We start from the raw sequence: 21517 nt of genomic DNA on the forward strand, positions 1-21517 counted from the left end.
TTAATTTAACCAGTCTCATTTTGTAGATAATTTTACTCCCTATAAGCTGTCTGAGAGTCACTTTTCGCTAAAATTGATGGTTTTCCCTGCAAAGTGAAAAAACTGTTTTCCTCACTTATTTGTTTAAATAGAAAAGTTAGCTAATAAAAGTTTTTGACTCACGAGACGAGAGATGTCTTGTATTATGTTCCTTTAGACAATTTTACAATAATCTAGCGGATAGGACTTTTTTCGAGTAAAAATTTAATTTGCTTGGTCTATTTACAATAGATATACTAACTAGGTTTCCTCATTTGAAGTAAAAAATATAGGCAGCCTTGCTAGAATTACAAACTATATTCATGAGATCGAAATGGATTTCTGTACTCTAAAACATATAAAATCCAATCCATTTACGATTAAAACAAAGCTAATAGCATCAAATAAGGCTTAGTTAGACTTTCTAATTGATATCCTACAAATATCAGAAGTAACAACTACTTTATAATTATGAAAAACTTAAACCTTTAGAGGAGATATCTAAACATTTTTTTTTTCAGTAAACATGAAGTTTAAATGAGGAAACCTTAAAAATCATTATTACCTCTTACGGTAAGTGAAAAAACTTTCCTCACTTGCGGCGAAGCATTCAATATGCAGGTGTAATTTCCGGCGTCCTCGATCTTTGTTTTATTGAATAAGATGGAGAAGCCATAAAAAGCATGCTGCACCATAGGGCGCGTCTTGGCATTCAGTGTCCCGTTAGGTCCTTGCCACGTCACATACTGACCGCCTTCATCCCTACATATCACCACGAAGGTTTCATCTAAATTTTTTATCAATGATGTTCGGGAGATGTACAAACCAAACGCAACATCTGCAATATAAAATATAAAAAATATTATTTCCCTATCTAATTAATCATATAGGACATTTTTTAAATTTTTTTAGACCAGCCATGCGATTTGTTTACTCATTCACAGCTATAACTTTTAAACTATGTATTAAAGATACAGTTATGGATATTCAAGACAATTTTGTAGAACATAAATTGAGCTTTCAAATGAGCTTTGGGCCAAGTACGTAGCTATTGTAGATCGTTAGTTACATGAATTTGTTATAAAAATGAAGTTTTTCTTCGTATTCGTATCTTTGATTGTTTATATCTCCTAAACTATTGAAGTTGCAAATATTCAACAAATTTACAACTGTTTTTTAAGTATTAAGTTTTATAGGTATATTGTTGATGGTTTGCTAAATGACCCTTTTACGCTACCAGACCGAATATCTATATTTTGCAAAATAACGCTTAAACTAGTCAAGAATGTGCCTTTAACTGTTAGACAATCCACATGGTTTTACACACATATGATAATGAATTGTCCAACAAGTGGATAGGTTGCAATGGACCAAACATTAGGTATATAAAAATAGTATAGGATCTTTGAATCTTGTAATAATTAGCGTAAAGATTAAAAACATAAATATATGACAGCATTCTAATTAAAAAAAAAAACAAAATATGTCTCAATCCATACAATGACTATAACCTTTAAATAAATGTATCTAACAAATTCATCAACATCTTTATTTTATGGACTACGGTTGGCAAATGTTATTATAAAACAATTCACTATATAAAACACAAATCCTTAACATACATCAATACTTATGTTTAAATTCATTGAAGTTCTATCCGTTAATTACAAAATAACGAATATCTTTCTTTGTATCAAAATAATACGAAAATAAGATATTCATCTCATTACGATTAGGTAAATCCTGTGTAAAGGCAACTATTTTTACTGCCATAAATTTATGACAAATGATATATTAAATTTAAATATAAACACCAAATTACGTTTTACATTCAATTAACGAGTTGCTGAAATTACAGTTTAACCAGCAAATCAAAGACAATGACAAGAATTGAAATAAAATATTTTTATTTTGCTGTCATTTTACAGAACATTATTAAAAATTTACTATGCTTTTTCCAATAACAATTTTTATTAAAAGTTAGGGGAAATAGAAAAAGGAGCAAGTTTAAACCTTTTATAATCTTCAGAAATATATTTTACTCACATAATTCCAACTTATTTTGTAAGTCGTACTTAAATTGAAAAATATATTATCCAGAATTGAACAGATGTAAATATTTTATTTAGAAATTAACTTAATTGTTTATATAATTGTCAGTTATTCTAAGCATACTAATTTTGAAAATCGAATAGAAAATCTTCCAAAAATTATTACACACATGGGTCTTTTAATGAAACTGACACCATACGGGTGCGACAGAACTGGAGAATATTAATTATAATCGTAGTACTTACCCAATAAAGTAATAATTAAAACAAACAAGAGAAAATCTTTTGCCATTCTAAAGATAATCTACCTGCAAAAAAAGAAAATATTTTTATAAAAATTTTTTATAAAAAAATTTTTGTAAATATTTCGAATAATGAAAGCTTTCCAAAATTTGACACCGTAATTTCTACATTTGATATTTCCAAATATGTGCTAACAGTTCAACTTAATCAGATAAGTGTAGCAGATACCTATGGAAAAGTTAGTTAATTCCACAAAGTATACCTGAGTTTTTCTTCATTTTCTTAATTTTGGAGATTATACTTTCGTTTTGTTTTATTATAGAAACTATATTTTTTTTTAAATAATTTTAATTAACAAGTTACACATAGAAGTACATAAATCTCAAATAACAATTGTACATAAACTAAACGTACCTATAAATATATGAACATTGTATAACTTTATAGTACGAATAAGTAAATAAAAAGTAGCAGAGAACTTAATCAGACTGCAAACATAACCGTATTCTCTTTCTTAAAAATTCTATACTTCATTTTGTCTCATTTCATTGTTTGATTAATATTCGATTCCGTGATAGTATATATTTCTATTTTTGAACCAAATATTTTGATCATTTCATTACTTACTTATCTTGATTTATTACTATTAAAAAATGCTGATACCCAGAATGATAAATTTAAATTTTAACAAGTAAGAGATCACAGGTCACAAAAATATGTTATTAAATATTTCGCCATCACTAACATAGAAATTACTATACATATAATATTCTAAATACCTTGAAACTTTCAAATATCCCAACATCCTAAAAATGGCTTTAAATATATCATAAATATTTCATGTATGTACAACCAGTTTCTAACAGGTATTGGTTGTCTTATTTACCGCAACAAAACCAACGAAAACAATTAAGTAAGTACTCTATGTATGTGGGACTTTTGGCGAGACTAATAAGTAATTTTAAACTCATGTAAAAAAATAGAAAAAGTTTATACTGTCAAAAGTCTTTAAATAACCTTAGCAAGCAACTTTGTTTTTTTAGTCCCTTTAAAGTCTAAGATTGCAAAATAGCAAACTTTGTTAACAACAAAAAAGTACGGTGCAGCGGCAGTTGGTGAAGGTGTCCAAGATATTTCTTTAATGCTAATGAAGGTTTGCTACTTCATCATTACGAAAGTGATATTCTATACCGCAATGTTAAAAGAGCACAGAAATATAGGTATGTCAAAATATAATCAATTAATTGCAGATTTGGAAGCAATGGAAAATATTTTAAGTCAACTCAAAAGTGATTCATTTCCAATATCTTTGTAGGATGGATTAATATTTGGTATATCTAGCGTTTCACATCATAACTAATATTGTCCAAAGTCATAAGTCAAAGACTTATTTGTATGCAGCTATGCTGCCATGGAATATTACTATGTTAACACTTTATGCATCTATTGAAAGTACCTTTATGTTCTTACGGTTAAAACATAACCTTCCTCATAAAAGATTTTCTACGGTACTTAGATGGAAAGTGTGAGGCGGTCTTAGTAGTATTAACAAGACGTCGAGAATGCATATTGCAATTGTTTCTGTTTTTAATTCACCAGATGCTGATTTATATACCAGTTTTAGCATGAGACGTTTATCAGCTACATCAGTGTCCAGTGCATGATGGAAGTCATCCACCGTGAAGGGTATACATTGGGGTATTAAAATTAAAAGAGAAAAGTTCAAGGGAAATATGCTAAACAGGTTGAAAAGTTATTTTTGCAATTTTGCGGTATTTTTTTTTAAATTGTCAAATTTAACATGTACAGAAAATTACGTAACTGCTATTGTGCGCGGTTCATTTGGTGTTATCTGTTATGCAAAAATGACTGTCCAAGCTTAGTTTTTCATAAATCGATTTATTTACATAAACGTAGGTATTATACCGTATTAATAGAAAATTTAAATAAAAAGAAAACAGTATCACATTCATTTTTGATCTATACGAACTAGAAAAATATAGCGGTGCATATCTCACTTTCTAAAAGTTTTGCACCAAGTCGCCAAAAATTAGTTAATAAAAGCCAAAAAGTCATCAAACTACGAGCAACTCACCATAAATTCTTCAATTAACTGCTATTGTAGTACTTATCCAACTCTGCTTTATTAGTAGAGAACGACACTTACGCCATGCAAAACGGACTGACATTAGGGGATGCTGCCGATTGGAGCGAACTGAACGCGGCGTGATCGAGATCTGACTGGCGAACAGTGGGGTCAAATCCCAAAAAGCTGGCCAAAACACAAAAAGTTAATTAACCGATCTGAAATCCGTTACTCGGGAGTTTTAGGAGTCACTGCATGGGCCTTAGGTTTCTGGTAACGAAGAACATTGGTTTCATTTGATAAGATTTTTTCGAAAAAAATTTATGAATTTGTGCGAATTACACTTAAAAAAAAGAATAGTAACCGCTTCTACAATTGTAGATCTATGTACTACAATTTGTTGTAATTATAGCTCCAAACACAATTTGTAGTAATATTTGACATATTATTATGTTTACAATTTTGTAGTAATAATCTTCAAACATCATTTTACTACAATAGAAATGTTACTAAGAACTATATACATTGTTGTACCATTTACTAAAAGTTTTGTGCGTTTATTGACACAAAGTTTTATAATTATGTCTATTAAATAATATATTAAAAATTACCAATAAATCATGTAAAAAATACACATTGATAGTAATTTTCAATACACTGTTTTGTAACTATTTATTTATTTATTTATTTATTTATTTATTTTAATTCATGTCAATATACATCAGAATGTTTACACACGTCAAAAGAAAAGGAAAAGAACATAACTTTGTACGCTGAAATCACTTACTATATAAAAAATATACAAAGATAGGTAAAACCAATATAAAATAGTTACAGACTAACAATGTCATTAAAAATACTACAAACATATAAAACAATACATGTATATAGGTACAGATGATAAGAACCAACAAATAGTTAAAATTAACAAATTAAATATTGTGTCCCTAAGTCACTTAATAAAAACTGATTAAAATCATAAAAAGCGTTTCTCAATAAATAATTCTTAATTCTTTTTTTGAAAGTATTTATATTTAAAATACCTAAATTTAAATTTATTATATATATCTCTATTACAAACAGTTGGATTTTGTTTATAGAAATAAAAAAAAAAGTGCAAGTGACTGCGCTGTTGGCGTAGATTATCATTAAACCAGGCTACATTTCACTTCTTTGGTTTGTTAATGATACACGATTTTGAGGGAAAGTGATTTTCTATAGCTTCAGTAATTAAGTTCATAAACATTTCGAACCCAATATTTATATTTAACTGAAGGTTATGTATAAGTATTTATGTTATTCAGATAATTGCATAATTGAGTATGACTATGAGATGATACGGGTCTAGAGGAAATTTTTTTTGGGTATAAAGTTGAGTTCTAAGTTAGTCTGCAGATATATAACAGAGTGATCTGATGTCTTGTATCCAACGCTTTGGTCTTAACTTTATTTACAGGTATGTTTGTAAAGATATTATCAAGGCGATGGTTACTTCTAGAAAAACCATAGAATTACTGTGAAAAGCCAAATGAAACAAATAGATTCATTAGCTGCATTGAGCCCTTGTTCTTAGAGTCATGAAAATACACATTAAAATCCCCAGAGACAAGCATTACTTTGTTACCTCTAGTGAAAAAATTTAGAGCTTGATTCAGTATGTCTAAAAATATATCGAAATCGCCTTTAGGTGATCTATAGATAGTCAATGCATTTCAATTGAAAGTGAATTGATATGTTCTAAAGTTTTATAGTTAACATAGTGCTCTGATACGTAAATGGCTACTCCCCCATGTATTAGGTTTCTTCAACAGAAATTTGATATTAAGTTGTACTCACATATTTCAATTCCTGTGCACTACACCAATGTTCATTGACAAGTAAAATATTGAAATAACTATCGTTTAACAACAACTCTATTTCTTCCACCTTATTTTTGATACCCTGTATATTCCAATGTATAAGAGTAACATTATGTCATTGAGTGTCATTATTATTATCATTATTACATCACATCCGCGGTTGACGGTGATGCGGGAAATCTTAGTTTTTTGTTGATAAAAAATCCTCCACATTAGCTTCTTGATTGTTATTATTAGCTACTTCCCTGTATTGATTTTTAAATTGAAATCTCTGGAAAGCTACGTTTTTTGGCCAAAATTTAGGATCATACACTATATCCTTCAGATCGAATTTGATGCCTACTTGAAAGCATCACAAATATATCTTCCTCATTATTTATATTCGTTTTATTAATAATGAAATTTTTTATTATTTCCTCATCCACACTGTCTGGTACCTTAGATATAAATAGCCAAACTTTCTTATGATTGTCATCCCATTGATACATAGTACTGTAATTTTTTACAGAATTTTTGCTTTAATTACTATTTTAACTTGCTAAGAATACTAATTTGTTTTTTAAATTATACTAAAATATATCTGGAGGGGAAGGGGGATTATTACTTTACCAAAAGAAACGAATTTGATGCAGTTCATGTACATACAGGGATGGCCGGTACAGAATAAAATTCATATCTTTTGAATGAGTTAATTTTTTTAAAACGCCGAAACACTTTAACTGATTTTGATTTTTTCCCATCTTTCGGTTATATAATATTAATATAATTATTAATTTTTCTTCAACCCCCTAACCCCCAGCTACCCCTACTTTTTTTTTCAAATGGAAACATAAGGCATAAGGGGGCTCGTTGAAAAGCTTATAGAAAACTGAATCCAGCCATACCAAATAAACAAGTTTTATTTTTTCAAGGTTTTTAGGGTTGTATAAAACACCTACTTAACAAGTGAACTAAAATTTAATTATCTTCAGTGTTATCCTCCATGAATTTGCACAGAATAAAATAAAGAATTTGAAACTGTACCTATCACTGCTAACGCAAAAAAGATATATTTTTTATGTTGCGTTTTTTTGGCACCACTTACTTGCCAGGCTTTCTGGTTAATTTTTCGCTTTAGTTGTAAATTGGAGTTCGAAACGTTACTATTGTGTCAAAATCAAGTTATTTACTGAATTGCAATGGTATTGTCGGAAAGGCAACGCATCGAAATCTTGATATTGCTTGGATGTGGAGACAAAATAAGAAGTCAGGCTGAAGTGCGCGATTTATTTAATGCGAAATATCCCGAAAACCAAATCTCGCAAGGGACAGTTAGTAAAATATTTCACAAATTTGAGGAACACGGTACAGTACAGACTTTGCCCAAAACTGGACGGGCACGTGCTTTGAATGAAGAAAAGAAATTAGACATTGCATTAGAACTTGTTGAAAATCCTCATACTTCAACTGTTTCATTGGCCCGCAATCACGATGCTTCTCGAACTGCAATTCGAATGTTTCTGAAACAAGAGAAATACCACCCCTATAAGGTATGTCTTGTCCAAGAGCTTTTGGAAGACGATTATGATAGGCGATTACAATTTTGTGAGGAAATGATGAGACGGTGTGACGACAATAATGGTTTTCAACGAGACGTACTTTTTTCGGATGAAGCTACGTTTTATTTAAATGGAGTGGTTAACAGGCACAACTATCGCTTTTGGTCCCAGGAAAATCCACACTGGACATGCGAATCGCATACGCAGCATCCACAAAAAGTTAATGTATGGGCAGGTATCATCAACAACAGAATCTTGGGCCCATTCTTTTTTGAAGAAAATCTTACTGCCGCACGCTACCTGGATTTCCTAACATTTGACCTGATACCTGCTCTAGCTGTGATTTTCCCTCATGAAATTGATCCAGATATACCGAATGAAAGAATTTGGTTCCAACAAGATGGCGCTCCCCCACATTTTGGTATTGATGTTCGAAGATACTTAGATGAAATGTTTCCAAATCGCTGGATTGGTAGACGGGGTACAGTTGAATGGCCGCCAAGATCCCCCGACTTAACACCCCTGGATTATTTTCTTTGGGGATATTTGAAAGAAAGAGTCTACCAGGACAGACCGGATAATATTGAGAATTTAAAGAACAAGATTAGGGCGGAGATGCATAATTTACCAGCTGAAGTCATTCAGAATGCTGTGGACAGCTTTTACTATCGTCTTGGAGAATGCCAAATAGTGAATGGAGGACATTTTCAGCATTTGCGACATTGAGTTTATTTTTGTAAATTATCTAGTTGTTTCAATTTCTAAATGAAAAAAAACTTGTTATTGAAAAAATAAAACTTGTTTATTTGGTATGGCTGGATTCGGTTTCCTATAAGCTTTTCAACGAGCCCCTTCATGCCTTATGTTTCCATTTGAAAAAAAAGTAGGGGTAGCTGGGGGTTACGGGGTTGAAGAAAAATTAATTATTATATAACCGAAAGATGGGAAAAAATCAATCAGTTAACGTGTTTCGGCGTTTAAAAAAAAATTAACTCATTCAAAAGATATGAATTTTATTCCGTACTTCTGGCCATCCCTGTATATTTATTAACAGTCTTAATGATACATTTCTATTAATCAAAAAAATTGATACATTCATATTAAGATTAAATACAGGGTGTACCTACCCGCTTTTTCATTCTTAGTTCTGGCAAAGATGCATCATAAAAAATGTTTGCTATAATTTTTCTCTACATTTTTTCGTAATACAAAAGCATTCAATTTTTAAAAGTTATCTTATTGTATCTGCAAACAAGTAAATATTTTTCGTTTATACGTTATTGTTTTTGATCGCTCTAAACTTTTTTTTACTTTTTTACTTTTGATATTACTTTTGTTCTATATGTTTATTTTTCCAGATCTTTGTACTTAAGAACACCACAATTTTATTATTTTACGTCGAGAAATACGGCGACCTTAAATGCATGAGCTGTCTAGATGTTTGTATATAAATAAAACACTAAATAAAAGGTAACCGGCAAACAATACACTGTCAGCACGAAAATATTAAAGATATTCATTACGTTTTTATAAATATTTAGGTGTCAACAACTGATAATATATTAAAAACGTATAATATATTCCAGAACTAAATCTTGACATAAAAGCTTCATGGTTTGCAGTTATTGAATACGAGTATCACTTCTTCCCTGATATCGAACTCCCCATATTTACATTAAATTCTAGGTGGACAGATAATGAAATAGGTACCTAAGTTCCCCGGGATTGTTCCACATATGATTTGAATCCCTCAAGGGTCATTTCCATTATTCAAGTAAGTACGTATTAGTTTGCTAATACGTTTATGTACGTCCATTTAACGGATATGATACTGGTATTATACACATAATACTATAGGTATATCTTTATTCATACGTTGATTGATACTATTGACAAATGAAAATTGTCCATGTTATGTCCAATATGTACAGGGTGGTTGATTTTCGATAGTTTTATAGGGTACAGCCAAAACGGTGATAGATAAAAAAAATCTGATATCGATGTCCCGTCCTCTTTTTTTGAGTTTACTTCACTGGTCCCAGAAGATCTTGGCTAACTTGATTAGTTTTAGATATACAGGGTTTTTTTGAAAAATGACCCATTTACATTAACCTCTCTATGTCATTCAATTTAGAAGAAAAAAGTATGGACATTATTTGCTCTATTTTTTATTAGGAAGCCAGTGGCGTACTCAGATTTTTTACAAATCGCGCAGTTTTTCCGATATTACATAAACATAGGTTTTTTTTTAAATAGAACACCCTGTATTTGGCCATCCCGTTGAGTAGCATTTTTTTTTACCTTTTCAGCCATATATAATAATAGATACTTTTTACTTGCCTAAATGAAGAAAAATGCAAAAATGTATAGATATATATATTTTTTCAGTTGGCCATGTTATTTATTGTTATATTTAGTATTGGTCTCTTCGTTTTCTATTATTATTTTTATGTTAAGCACCTAACTTAGACTAAAAAATTAAAAAAAAAATAAATTAGATTATCCATTTATCTTTACTTAATAGGTTTAATTATAGGTACACTTATAACTATTATCTAAACATAAACTAAACAAAAATAACAACTATAAAATGAGAGAAACAACAATAAAACAAAAATGACATAACAAAGTCACAGCAAGTGCTCGAATTGTCGGCCATTTTCGTTGATACATAACTGACAACGTTTGGCAATGGAACGGGTCGCATTGTAAATGTGAATATTTGACACCCGCTGAATATAGTTTTCAAAATGTTCCCTTAGCTCCTCGACATTATTAGCTCTATACTTATAAATTTTGTCTTTAACATCCCCCCAAAAATAAAAGTCTATAGGGGTTAGGTCTGGTGACCTAGGCGGCCACCTGTTTGGTCCGTACGTACCGATCCAATTGTCCCCGAAATTATGATTTAATAATTCTCTAACTATGTGGGAATTATGTGGAGGCGCACCATCATGCTGAAAGAACATATTATATCGTTGAGCTAGTGACATATCGTCCAGCAGTTCAATAATATTTTCTTGTAAAATTCTCACATATCTCTGAGCGTTAAGGTTTTCATCGTACATTTCGTAAGCTAACACTCTATTGTGGAAGAGAGCTACCCATACATGAAAACCAAACCGCCCTTGTTGAATTCTGGCCACAGTTTGGTGAGGATTCACATCTGACCAATAACGCGCATTATGCCGGTTGAATATACCTTCGCTGCTTATAAAAGCCTCGTCGGTCCAAATAACATTTTGAAAAAAATTGGGGTATACATGAGTTTGCTGCAAAAACCATTGGCAGAAAATGACGCGTCTCTCTTCATCTCCTGGATGCAAATGGTGGACTTTTCTTATAGTAGATAGTCGAAACTTGTGTTTTTTAAAATTCTCAATGCTTTGAATTTACCAATTCCTATCGTTCTTTGAATTTCTCTACTGGATACATTGGGATTTGCGACAACAAAAGCTAAAGTATTAATTTCATCATTTTCTCTATTCTATATATTATAAGATTTAGCTCTCGGTTTTTGAAATGAACCAAACTCACACAAGTTATCATCATAGACTCGGCTAAAAATTCTCTATTCTGGCTGATGACGCTCTGGATATCTCTTCAAATATAAGTTTAAAGCTGTGTCACTATTTTCTTCACTATGTGAAGATTTTCGTACACCGTTTTTATACTTTTCAAAATTAAAACTAAAGTAATAGACATTTACAAGCTTTCAATCAGTCAAAAATAAACTAACTGTCAATATTAAACAACAAAAGACGAATAAATAAATACATGGCCAACTAAAAAAATATCTATATCTACATTTTTGCATTTTTCTTCATTTAGGCAAATAAAAAGTATCTATTATTATATATGGCTGGAAAGGTAAAAAAAAATACTACTCAACGGGATGGCCAAATACAGGGTGTTCTATTTAAAAAACCTAAGTTTATGTAATATCGGAGAAAGTGTGCGACTTGTAAAAAATCTGAGTACGCCAATGGCTTCCTAATAAAAAATAGAACAAATAATGTGCAAACTCTTTTCTTCTAAATTGAATGACAACGTAGATAGAGAGGTTAATGTAAATGGGTCATTTTTCAAAAAAACCCTGTATATCTAAAACTAATCAAGTTAGCCAAGACCTTTTGGTACCAGCGAAGTAAACTCAAAAAAAGAGGACGGGACATCAATATCAGATTTTTTGTATCTATCACCGTTTTGGCTGTACCCTATAAAACTATCGAAAATCAACCACCCTGTACATAAAAATGCAATACTATAAAACTTAAACTTACCTCTCGCCTCACTCTTTGGTCTCTACTTTAACACAATTTATAGTAAATAATACTATAATTGTGTGTCTTTAATTCTGGTAACGATTATCACAAGCGTTGTATTAATATAATCTATAAATATTGTTATTCAGCAGTATACCTGCATTTTAAAATTTACAATATGCCATTTAATACAAAAAGATAGTAAAAAATAATATACTTATATTAAAATTTACAATAACCCAATTATTACAATACTTCTGCATTTACCACAATAACGTACTTATGTAGTTTTGTCGTGTTTCAGCTTGCAAGCGACCTCCACGATTCTTCAACACCCTGTATTATCCCAGGCAGCGTCATGCACACCCAGACGTGTCTGCGGAAACCATCCCCGAAAGAAGGCGAGACGATATGCAAATTCGCCTTCGTTTATGTTGGAGCGGCACGCCAAGCCACGACACAAGCTAGGCGCTTGCCACGACTATTCAATGTATACATTTTTATGGAAGTGTTCATAGTGGAGTACTAAAGCCAAGTACTAAACGCTTGGCTCCGCGCGCCGAGCCAGGCGATAGAGCAAAGAATCTAGCAAAGTATTATTTGAGCGCGGCGCGTTGATCGACGTACTAGTTGGTGCTAGTCTATCGTAAACATGACTGTGGAACGACTGATAAGGGCAGTATTTGTGCGTGACCAAACAACACTTCAACAACTCTATACTAAACAAATTATGGCAGGAGGTTGGTGTAGATTGCCATGTATGTACTTTTATTTTTTTAAACATATTTTACTTTTTTAAATAAAAATCAGTGTCCTAAAAATTAATATAATAATTTTTTGCATAGAACTACATATATAATATAACAAATATTTCTGTTAAAAATTATAGGTTTGTTTAAAAATCCATTAATAGATTAATAATTAATTAATAGATTTATAGACCAGAATTGTCCCTGGCACTTCGCTCCAACATGTACAACTGTTGCACTCCTTGTAGCATTTGTCTAGGCCCCTAGCATATAGCTCGGCCCGTGGTTTATGTCGTGGCTTGGAGTGCCGCTCCAACATAAACTTTCCCGGCAAATTCAGCAACCCACCACGGCGCCGTCTTTGTTCCAGGCGACCAGTAATTCCACTACGGTAAAATTTCCGACACCGTACCCGATGTCGCCGAAATCATCAACCACCGACTCCGCGTCACAGCGCGGGTGTCGCCACTGAATTATAAGCCAAATGCTCCAGAGATAGCTCCGTGGAAGCCCAATCATTTTCACGGATGTTTCCAATCTTTCCAACACCGCGGCCGATCTCGCCCGGGTCAGCCACTAACGCGCTCAGTAGCCACTGCAGCGACGACTGCTATCTGCCAACGAAACCCAGCGCACTCCAGCATGATGTTTGGAAATGTCCATGTGAAATTTTACTCACCTTTCCATTGGGTCCAAGGACGCTATCGCACATTACAACCAAACCAGTCGAGCGATTTGGACAAAACTAAAATACAGCACACTCCTAATTGCTGGCAACATGATACTCAAGTTTTGGTTCGGATCGTATGACGCATAACGCCGTTAGACGGGGAAACGTGGATTTCCGCGTTTTCAGCCGTTTCGATCATACGATTTCGGCCGAACCCTCCAACCACAGAAGAGCACTCCTCTGTGGTTATCATCACCAAATTCGAGTCAAATCGTGCGACAACTAACGACCAGTTAAGCCCGTAAAGGATTTCACGTTTTCCTATTTTCTGCGAAAGTGTCCGCACAATCTCGCTCAAACTACAGTACTATCTCATGCCGTGCATCATCCCTAAAAATATTGCGAAGATCTATCCAGGCATAACCACACCGTAAACCCTTTTACGAAGACGAAAAAGTTTTCACCACACTTTCCGTCTTTGGTCCAAAAATACCGTCTTGCGAGGGTCCTACCGCTCCAGCGACACGATGCCAGTAATCGGTAGCCCAAGCAGTAGTTAAGAATGGAATTTACCAAAAATCGGAGAATTCAGATTTTTCCGATCGTAAAGACCTTTTGACCGATGGGTAACACCGCGATGCCGACACCAACGATCGCCATCCCGGCATCCACATTAATCCAAAGATGCCCGAGGGGAACGAATCCCGTCGCGAAAAGAGTGCTCCGCCAAAAATCACGACTTTCCGAGAGGTGGGTGAACGTCTACCCGAGGCATCCGCATTATATTAACGGGAGCAACTAGTCTGAAACCGCGCTAGACGCACATATTATTTTATAAATATTCTTGCATGCAATTTGTTACATACTTTTCACATACTGTATTAAGGTGAATAAAGTTCTTCAGAACGAGTTCTCGTGGTTTTAAAGTGAAAAACCTTGCACCTTAAAACGCAAAACTTCTGGAACCATCCGCTCACAGGCTCGCTTCCCGAGACACCGTCGAGGGCGCCTACCTGCAACGAAGACCTCCTTCGAGGTACAGTCAGAGAACTCCCAACTCGCTTCACGAGAGTTCCGCCGAGGTAATTCTCACCCGGCGAAGACCTCCGTTGAGGTATCATAGAGCCCCAGCTCTCACAGCTCGCTTCGCGAGACATTCCGTCGCGACCGTCCTAGTCCGACGAAGTCCTCTATCTGAGGAACACTACAGAGCCCAAGCGCTCCAATATCTCGCATTACGAGATACCGTCCGAGGCTGATTCTATTCCGACCGTACCGGCTCCGTCGAAACCCGTACATCGAGACAGTGGTAGGCATAAGCTCTGTTGAGACCTACACATACAAGCTCGAGCAATCGAGGCAACCTCCCTCGGACAAACCTCTATCGGGGTCCCTCGTCAAGACAGTCCTACTTCGCCCTTCAGCGATAGTCTACGAATACTCCGTTGAGTGCCGTAGCTCGCTTGCATAGTTTCTAGCATAGCCAGCTCCCTAAGCGGAGACCACCCGTTCATATTAACCCTTCGAGGCAGCACTCGCCCGACGAATTTTCGATCGAGGCCAAGGCACCCCAAGGCAATAGTACGAGCGCTACTTGAGCGGCGTACACAAAATTGAAGCAGCCCCGTTTCTAGGTTCCCTCGAGAGACCTCATCCATTAGCTTCAGTGCTATATAGATATTAGAGCAAAGCGCTCGCTCTACATTGACATCGGCCCGGGTACGATGAAACCATCCGATAGTCCCAGTGCTACAAGTCTCAGTGACCTCACCACATCAAACAAATTAGATCGTAATACAATGAGCTAGACTGAGCTAGGCGAGACTTCGTCCCTCAGGACGGAGAACCAGGCTCGCAGAGTCTACCTATTAGCGGTGATACCGACTGCCCTCACGCTTGTTTGCACGATATTCCACGTCACTGCCCACTGCCACCACAGCGCGACGAGGATACCCACCAAAACCACCAAGTGGGGCCCGATGAACGTCTGAGTTTACGACATGGCGCCTAACGTGGGGCTCGAATACCAGGAGAGGCAACGACTGCCACATATCCCCCACGTTCCGGTGCCATGGAGCGTTACTATATTTGTAGCTTATCCTACTACAAAATTGTAAGTACAAATTTATAGTAACTGTTTCAGCAGTATTTCTTTCAGTGTAGCTTCATACCCTTAGATTTTTTAAAATACAATAAAAAAATGCAAGAGCAAATAATAAAACTACTGTTTTTAAAAAGAAGCTCAGTTTATTGTAAATATTTACGCAGACAAACTCCAAGTGGCGATTTCTTTTAATGATTTTAATTCAAAAAGGTTATATAAACATGGGTCCGCAAATCAATAGCTTAACAAATACAAAGTGTTGAAGTTTATAACAAATGTGACTTTTCTAAAATATCTCTGAAAACGATAAATGTGGAATGATGAAACCTATGCTTATGACTTATCTAACTAAAAGTAAAAATGAGATGAGATTCTTACATGAATACATGGCAGAGATACTGGAAATCGCTCTCATTAAAAACTCCAGAAATTTGTAGTAGGTGAATATTTTGAACCATGTACGCTGTACCTCCTTGCAAAATATTCCCAGAAAAATCATATATTTCATACTAATCTAAAATCTAACCATTTTCGAATTATTATAATACTATTTTAACATCCATTAACGTTACTAAGCATTTTTTTCTTAATATACGAATTAAAATACAACGTAATCATCAAAAGTCCGAGAAACTAATTGACGCATTTTTTTCCAGGCCATACCGCCTACTAACTCTAACAAAATGCAGAATTTTTACGCCATTAATGTTTTTCGTATTGTCATTGTTAAATGAACTATTTTTAGAAACGGGTAGTTCTACAGTTATTTTATATTTGTGCAGTGTTTGCTAACTTTAATGAAAATTAAGTAGAGATAAAAAAAATTAAGATTAACTGTTTTTTCTTGGAGAACTCAATAATTATTGTTGTAATTTTTAAGACTGGCTATTTGGTGATGAATCAGTGCCATTTCAAAACACACACACACAAGAATTGTACGAATATGTTTATTAGAAGAAACTAAATATTTAATATTAAACACGTAATATTAATGATTGAAACATATCATTTGATTTCAAATACAAACACTAGAAAATGAGTTTTTTTGGAGGTCAAAATAAATCGTATACCCCTTAAATTTATGTGTAGAGCCAAAAACATTCTTTAAATAGGGGTAAAGTTATGAATATCAGTATCATTATGGAAAGGAGTATGAATGGGCACTTTGCAAAGCTTGTGCTCTCATTTAGCATTGCCAAAGGCTTCCCCGAAGGGGTTGGTACGCCTTCTACACCCCTTCTACTTCTATACCCTTCCGGACATAGATCTGCGTCATGAAAGCTTCTAGTTTACAAGCTCTTAAGATTGTAAGGGAGACATGGTGGAGGGTAAACCTAGCCAAAGAACCAACCCCCTAGAAGGATGTAAACTACCCTCTGCTGGACGGCTTGGAGAAATGTGTTGGACAGCAAATTTTTCTTGATTTTAGTGCTCAATGGTCTCAGTGCACTGAACAGAACAGCCCTCAACTGCATTGCTCGACATCGCTACTCAAATACTTACTTTTAAGGGATGTAAACCGGTTTCTACAAATGTATGAGGATTTTCTGTAGGATAGGTTCTCTAATTTTGGATATTTACATAACCTTACATATGGAACCATGCTTCGTCAATGAAAAACGATAAGTCCAACAAATTATTGTTATACATGTTTGCTATATACCACACACAGTACTCTAATAGTCTACCATATCTATGGAAAATAATTCCTGCACAACAGTTGCTTTATATGGGTGTAAATGTAGTTGTTTTTTTTTAAAGTTTTATGAAATGTTCCAAGTTCCCTAAACTCAAAATTTTAGGATATTATCTATACCTACTTCAATCTAATCTCAAATTCAAATAAAATTAAAGTTAAAATATAAGAGACAGAAAGAATATTTGCACGAACTTAACAAAAAAATTACCTGTTTAAGCAGACAACTTGATACCGACTTTGTAGGATTGATTTATTCGTTGCTGTATATTATCGATGGCATTTTCTGTAAATACAGTTGGTCTTCCCGTAGATTTTCCGTTGCAAATGCAGTGTTTGGTTTCAAATCGTTTGACAATAACACATTTTCGGTTTAAGAAAGGGACATAGTTAATGTTTCTTCAGTTCGAGTTCCATTTCGAAAATAAGGCATCTTGTTCTGGAGTAAAATATTATTAACCTCAAAATTTTGTTTCTGTTGTCACTTACCAGTAATCCGACAAAGTGTTAAAAAAGTTTAGCTGTGAAATATGTACGACTTCAATGTACATATCAAATAGGGAACTACATATAAAACAATGATAGAAAATGAAATAAAACAATAACAGACACGGATGATGGACGCTACTGAAAAATGCGCAAATATCAATTTAAAAATGCGCAAATATCAATTTAACGTCATCGTTCATACTGATTCGTTTACAATAATCAGTAGCAAACTATTGCGATTACACTCGCAATAATGCGATCGCTGATTGGTTGAATGATATATCGTGAAAAATTATACCAATCATGAGCCGGTAAAACGAAATGTTCGTTTTAACGTAGTTCTGATCTTATTTATTTAATATTAATGCCAACACGAAGGGAAGAAAAATACAACAAAATTTCTGGTTTTATGTGTTTAATGTATTGAGTGTTGTGTTTTTTTTTTGCTTTTGTTTTATTTCTGTAATTATTATTTAGATTTTACTGTACATTGTTTAAATACAACTTTCTTTTCTTTCTTACCTCGTATATCTAATTAATTTTTTTTTTTATATTATACCCTTGCTAGCTGCCACTTAGATTTTGCTTTAAGTCTTATCTCAGGAGTCGGTTCACTTTCTTTACTTCAGGACTTGTAGCATACAGAACAAGAAAAAATAGAATTTTTAAGAATTTACAATATTTATACTTTTCTTTAAAAAATTTATCAGTTATCGTGATTATATCATAACAAAAAAACAAAACAGAAGAAAATTTTTAAATTGATTGGCTTTCCTTCAGAAATATTTTCATACAATTTAATTTCTAATTGAACAAAAATAAAGAATATTTTATTTGCTATTACTTTTCCTTATCCTATTATAACTTTTACAATACAAGAGCTTGGTAGTTTTTTTATTTCTTTTCAAAAATTTTTTTATCTGACTTACTTATGAATACTACTTTCAACACTCGCTCGTATATTGTATTGCATAACTTAAATATCTACCCTTAATAGTATAAAACTGACATTTAATTACAAATGGCCGTCAATGTTCGAGATTATTTGAGCTCATTCAAATTGGATGGTTTTAAAAACTGGTTTTGGGATTTATTTATCTTTAGCTTTATCCAGGTAAGTCCTGTTATTTAGTTTGATCTTTTTTTTTCTTTTATAAGGTAAACTATATCATAATTTCATTGTTTAAGCTATAGCTGTGAATTTTTATTTATTTTGTGCACTTTATTTTTATTTTTAAAGGTACCTGTTGTTCGTTGAGTTCTGCTTTCCTTGCTGGCACGATGGTTTTTTTTATTACCAATTATGGGCCACTGGAATACTCTTGTTACTGCCTTTTTAATGGGTTACAAAATTTTTCTTGCCTGGTGAATTTCTTTGTAGATTTTGAAGATAAACGATTTTTAAGATCACTGGTAAGTTTTATTTTACTTTCTGCCTGTTATATCTTGAATATTATATGATTTTTCTGAGCTACTTCTCATATCTGGCTTCTTCCCAATAAAAAACCAAGCCGTAACTAACAATAAACAATTGTTTTTTCCCCAAGCGTTAGTCTCCTGAATCTGCATCTGAATCTTGTAATTCCAGAACAACATGCTCTTGATGATCCTGAACATGTTCAAAATTTGTATCAATATCTTATAATAGTAGACGTAATCTGAGCATTTTTTAAGACATAATATTGGCAACCACAGTAGCTACAATAGCCCTTCAATACACTAACTACTGATAGCAAGAAGTTTAATTCTACTGAATTATTCGATTTTTTTTTTAATTTAAAGAAATAAATATCTTTCTTTCAAAATATTTTCAGAACCCCATTTAATCGTTTTTTATCACTTATTGTTTCCGAGATCCCAATGGAGACATGTGTCATCAAAAAGGCTCACCCGGTATATCAAAATTTAATGGGATTCACGTTTATTGACCTCTGTCACAGCATATGTAAAATTCTAGTTGAATGTATTGTGATGCGTATATATTTTTATAGCGAATTTAAAAACGTGTCATGCATGTAAATTTACTGATACAGTGAAGGTAAATGAAAAAAATTTTCCTAATTCATTCATTAAGTAATGAGTCTCAGTGAACTGATAAACATTATTTATATAATTACCATTTATCTTATATTTCAGTAGTTACGTGCAAAGTATTTTTCAAAACTGTAACATTTTTAGGACAGTATTTATATTTTAATTGACGCAAATATTTTAATGTGTCAACAATGTCTGTTTTGAAAAAAAAAAACGTGTATCTGATGAGGTATCTATAACAAACATAACAATAATATGTTTAACGTTGTGTAAATTTCACAGTTAATAATAAAACAGGAATTCATAATGCATTGCAATAGTTTCCGCCGTATTGTTGTCGTGCCATATATGTATCAATTATTTTTTGTTTTATAAATTAGATAAGCCTGTGTTTAAATGTAATATGTAACGTTGTTGATTATGTACGATATAATTCACACCCAAATAAATTACTATATGTATAGACTTGTTATTTACACGGGTGGTAATGGTAAATATATATAATTTCACAATCAGTAAAACAACTCCCTAAAATAACTTAATCAAGAAGAATAATTTTCGCAAAACCGTCATTAAAAATAACATTCTTAATTCATTGATAAGTGAACTAAAATTTTACTTTTATAATGTTATCGTGTTAGAAACACTTTTAACACGAGTGTAAAAAAAGCTTTTAACAAAATATATAAATTCTATATAGTAATATACATTCTCCTCAAAATAATAGAAAACTGTATTGATAAATTTAGAAGGAATATATTATTTAGAAACATTAATACCTATTTATTCGAACAGTTACTTATGTTAATTCTCTGAGAGGTAATTGCAGAAGTATTCAGTTTAACTGCAATACTATTGTCGACGTCACCTGATGACGTTGATGTCAAGATAGAAGGGTTCTCTTCAGCAATTGCAGCAATAGAAGAGATACTGATACTGGGAATAATTCTCTCAGCAATTTTATTTTTATTTATAACAGAATCCTCGATGTAGACCTCAACAATGGCTGATTATTTTTTCCATCCACCATGTCGGTTTATTGTAATTAAATTAGCTCCCGAATCTGCTAACAAAGATGACGATCTTCGGAAACAATGGTCAGTAACCTGATTCGAATCTGGCAATTTCAGAAATTCGGCAATATTAGTAGGTTTAATCTTCCCAAAAGTATTTATCCCAACAACAGGTTGAATAGTACATATTGTTACGGTTATATTTGTTTTGGTTTAGAATATTGTGATTTAATTTTAGTTTTTAATTTTTTTAATTTATGTGTTTAATGTATTGAGTGTTGTGTTTTTGCTTTTGTTTTATTTCTGTAATTATTATTTAGATTTTACTGTACATTGTTAAATACACCTTTCTTTTCTTTCTTACCTCGTATATCTAATTATTTTTTTTTTATATACCCTTGCTAGCTGCCACTTAGATTTTGCTTTAAGTCTTATCTCAGGAGTCGGTTCACTTTCTTTACTTCAGGACTTGTAGCATACAGAACAAGAAAAAATAGAATGTTTAAGAATTTACAATATTTATATTTTTCTTTAAAAAAATTTATCAGTTATCGTGATTATATCATAACAAAAACAAAACAGAAGAAAATTTTTAACTTGATTGGCTTTTCCTTCAGAAATATTTTCATATAATTTAATTTCTAATTGAACAAAAATAAAGAATATTTTATTTGCTATTACTTTTCCTTATCCTATTACAAT

General features: G+C 32.8%; 1 protein-coding gene across 1 annotated transcript; it reads right to left on the reverse strand.

Moving 5' to 3' along the window:
- Nucleotides 1–551: 551 nt before the first annotated feature.
- Nucleotides 552–4541, reverse strand: LOC108914042. Its single transcript, XM_018719738.1, has 3 exons — nucleotides 4408–4541; nucleotides 2316–2377; nucleotides 552–856 (listed from the first exon to the last, which is right to left on the reverse strand). Exons 2-3 carry the CDS (start codon nucleotides 2359–2361, stop codon nucleotides 567–569), a joined length of 336 nt encoding a protein of 111 aa, XP_018575254.1. The 5' UTR covers nucleotides 2362–2377; nucleotides 4408–4541; the 3' UTR covers nucleotides 552–566.
- Nucleotides 4542–21517: the final 16976 nt, after the last annotated feature.

Source organism: Anoplophora glabripennis, unplaced genomic scaffold (assembly GCF_000390285.2).
Source record: "Anoplophora glabripennis isolate ALB-LARVAE unplaced genomic scaffold, Agla_2.0 scaffold1029, whole genome shotgun sequence".
Lineage (NCBI taxonomy): Eukaryota > Metazoa > Arthropoda > Insecta > Coleoptera > Cerambycidae > Anoplophora > Anoplophora glabripennis.

Coding starts and splice junctions, on each gene's coding strand:
- LOC108914042 (XM_018719738.1), bottom strand. CDS start 2,361: ATGGCAAAAGATTTTCTCTTGTTTGTTTTAATTATTACTTTATTGG. Junction 857..2,315: donor TTTAATTATTACTTTATTGG/GTAAGTACTACG, acceptor TTTATATTGCAG/ATGTTGCGTTTGGTTTGTAC.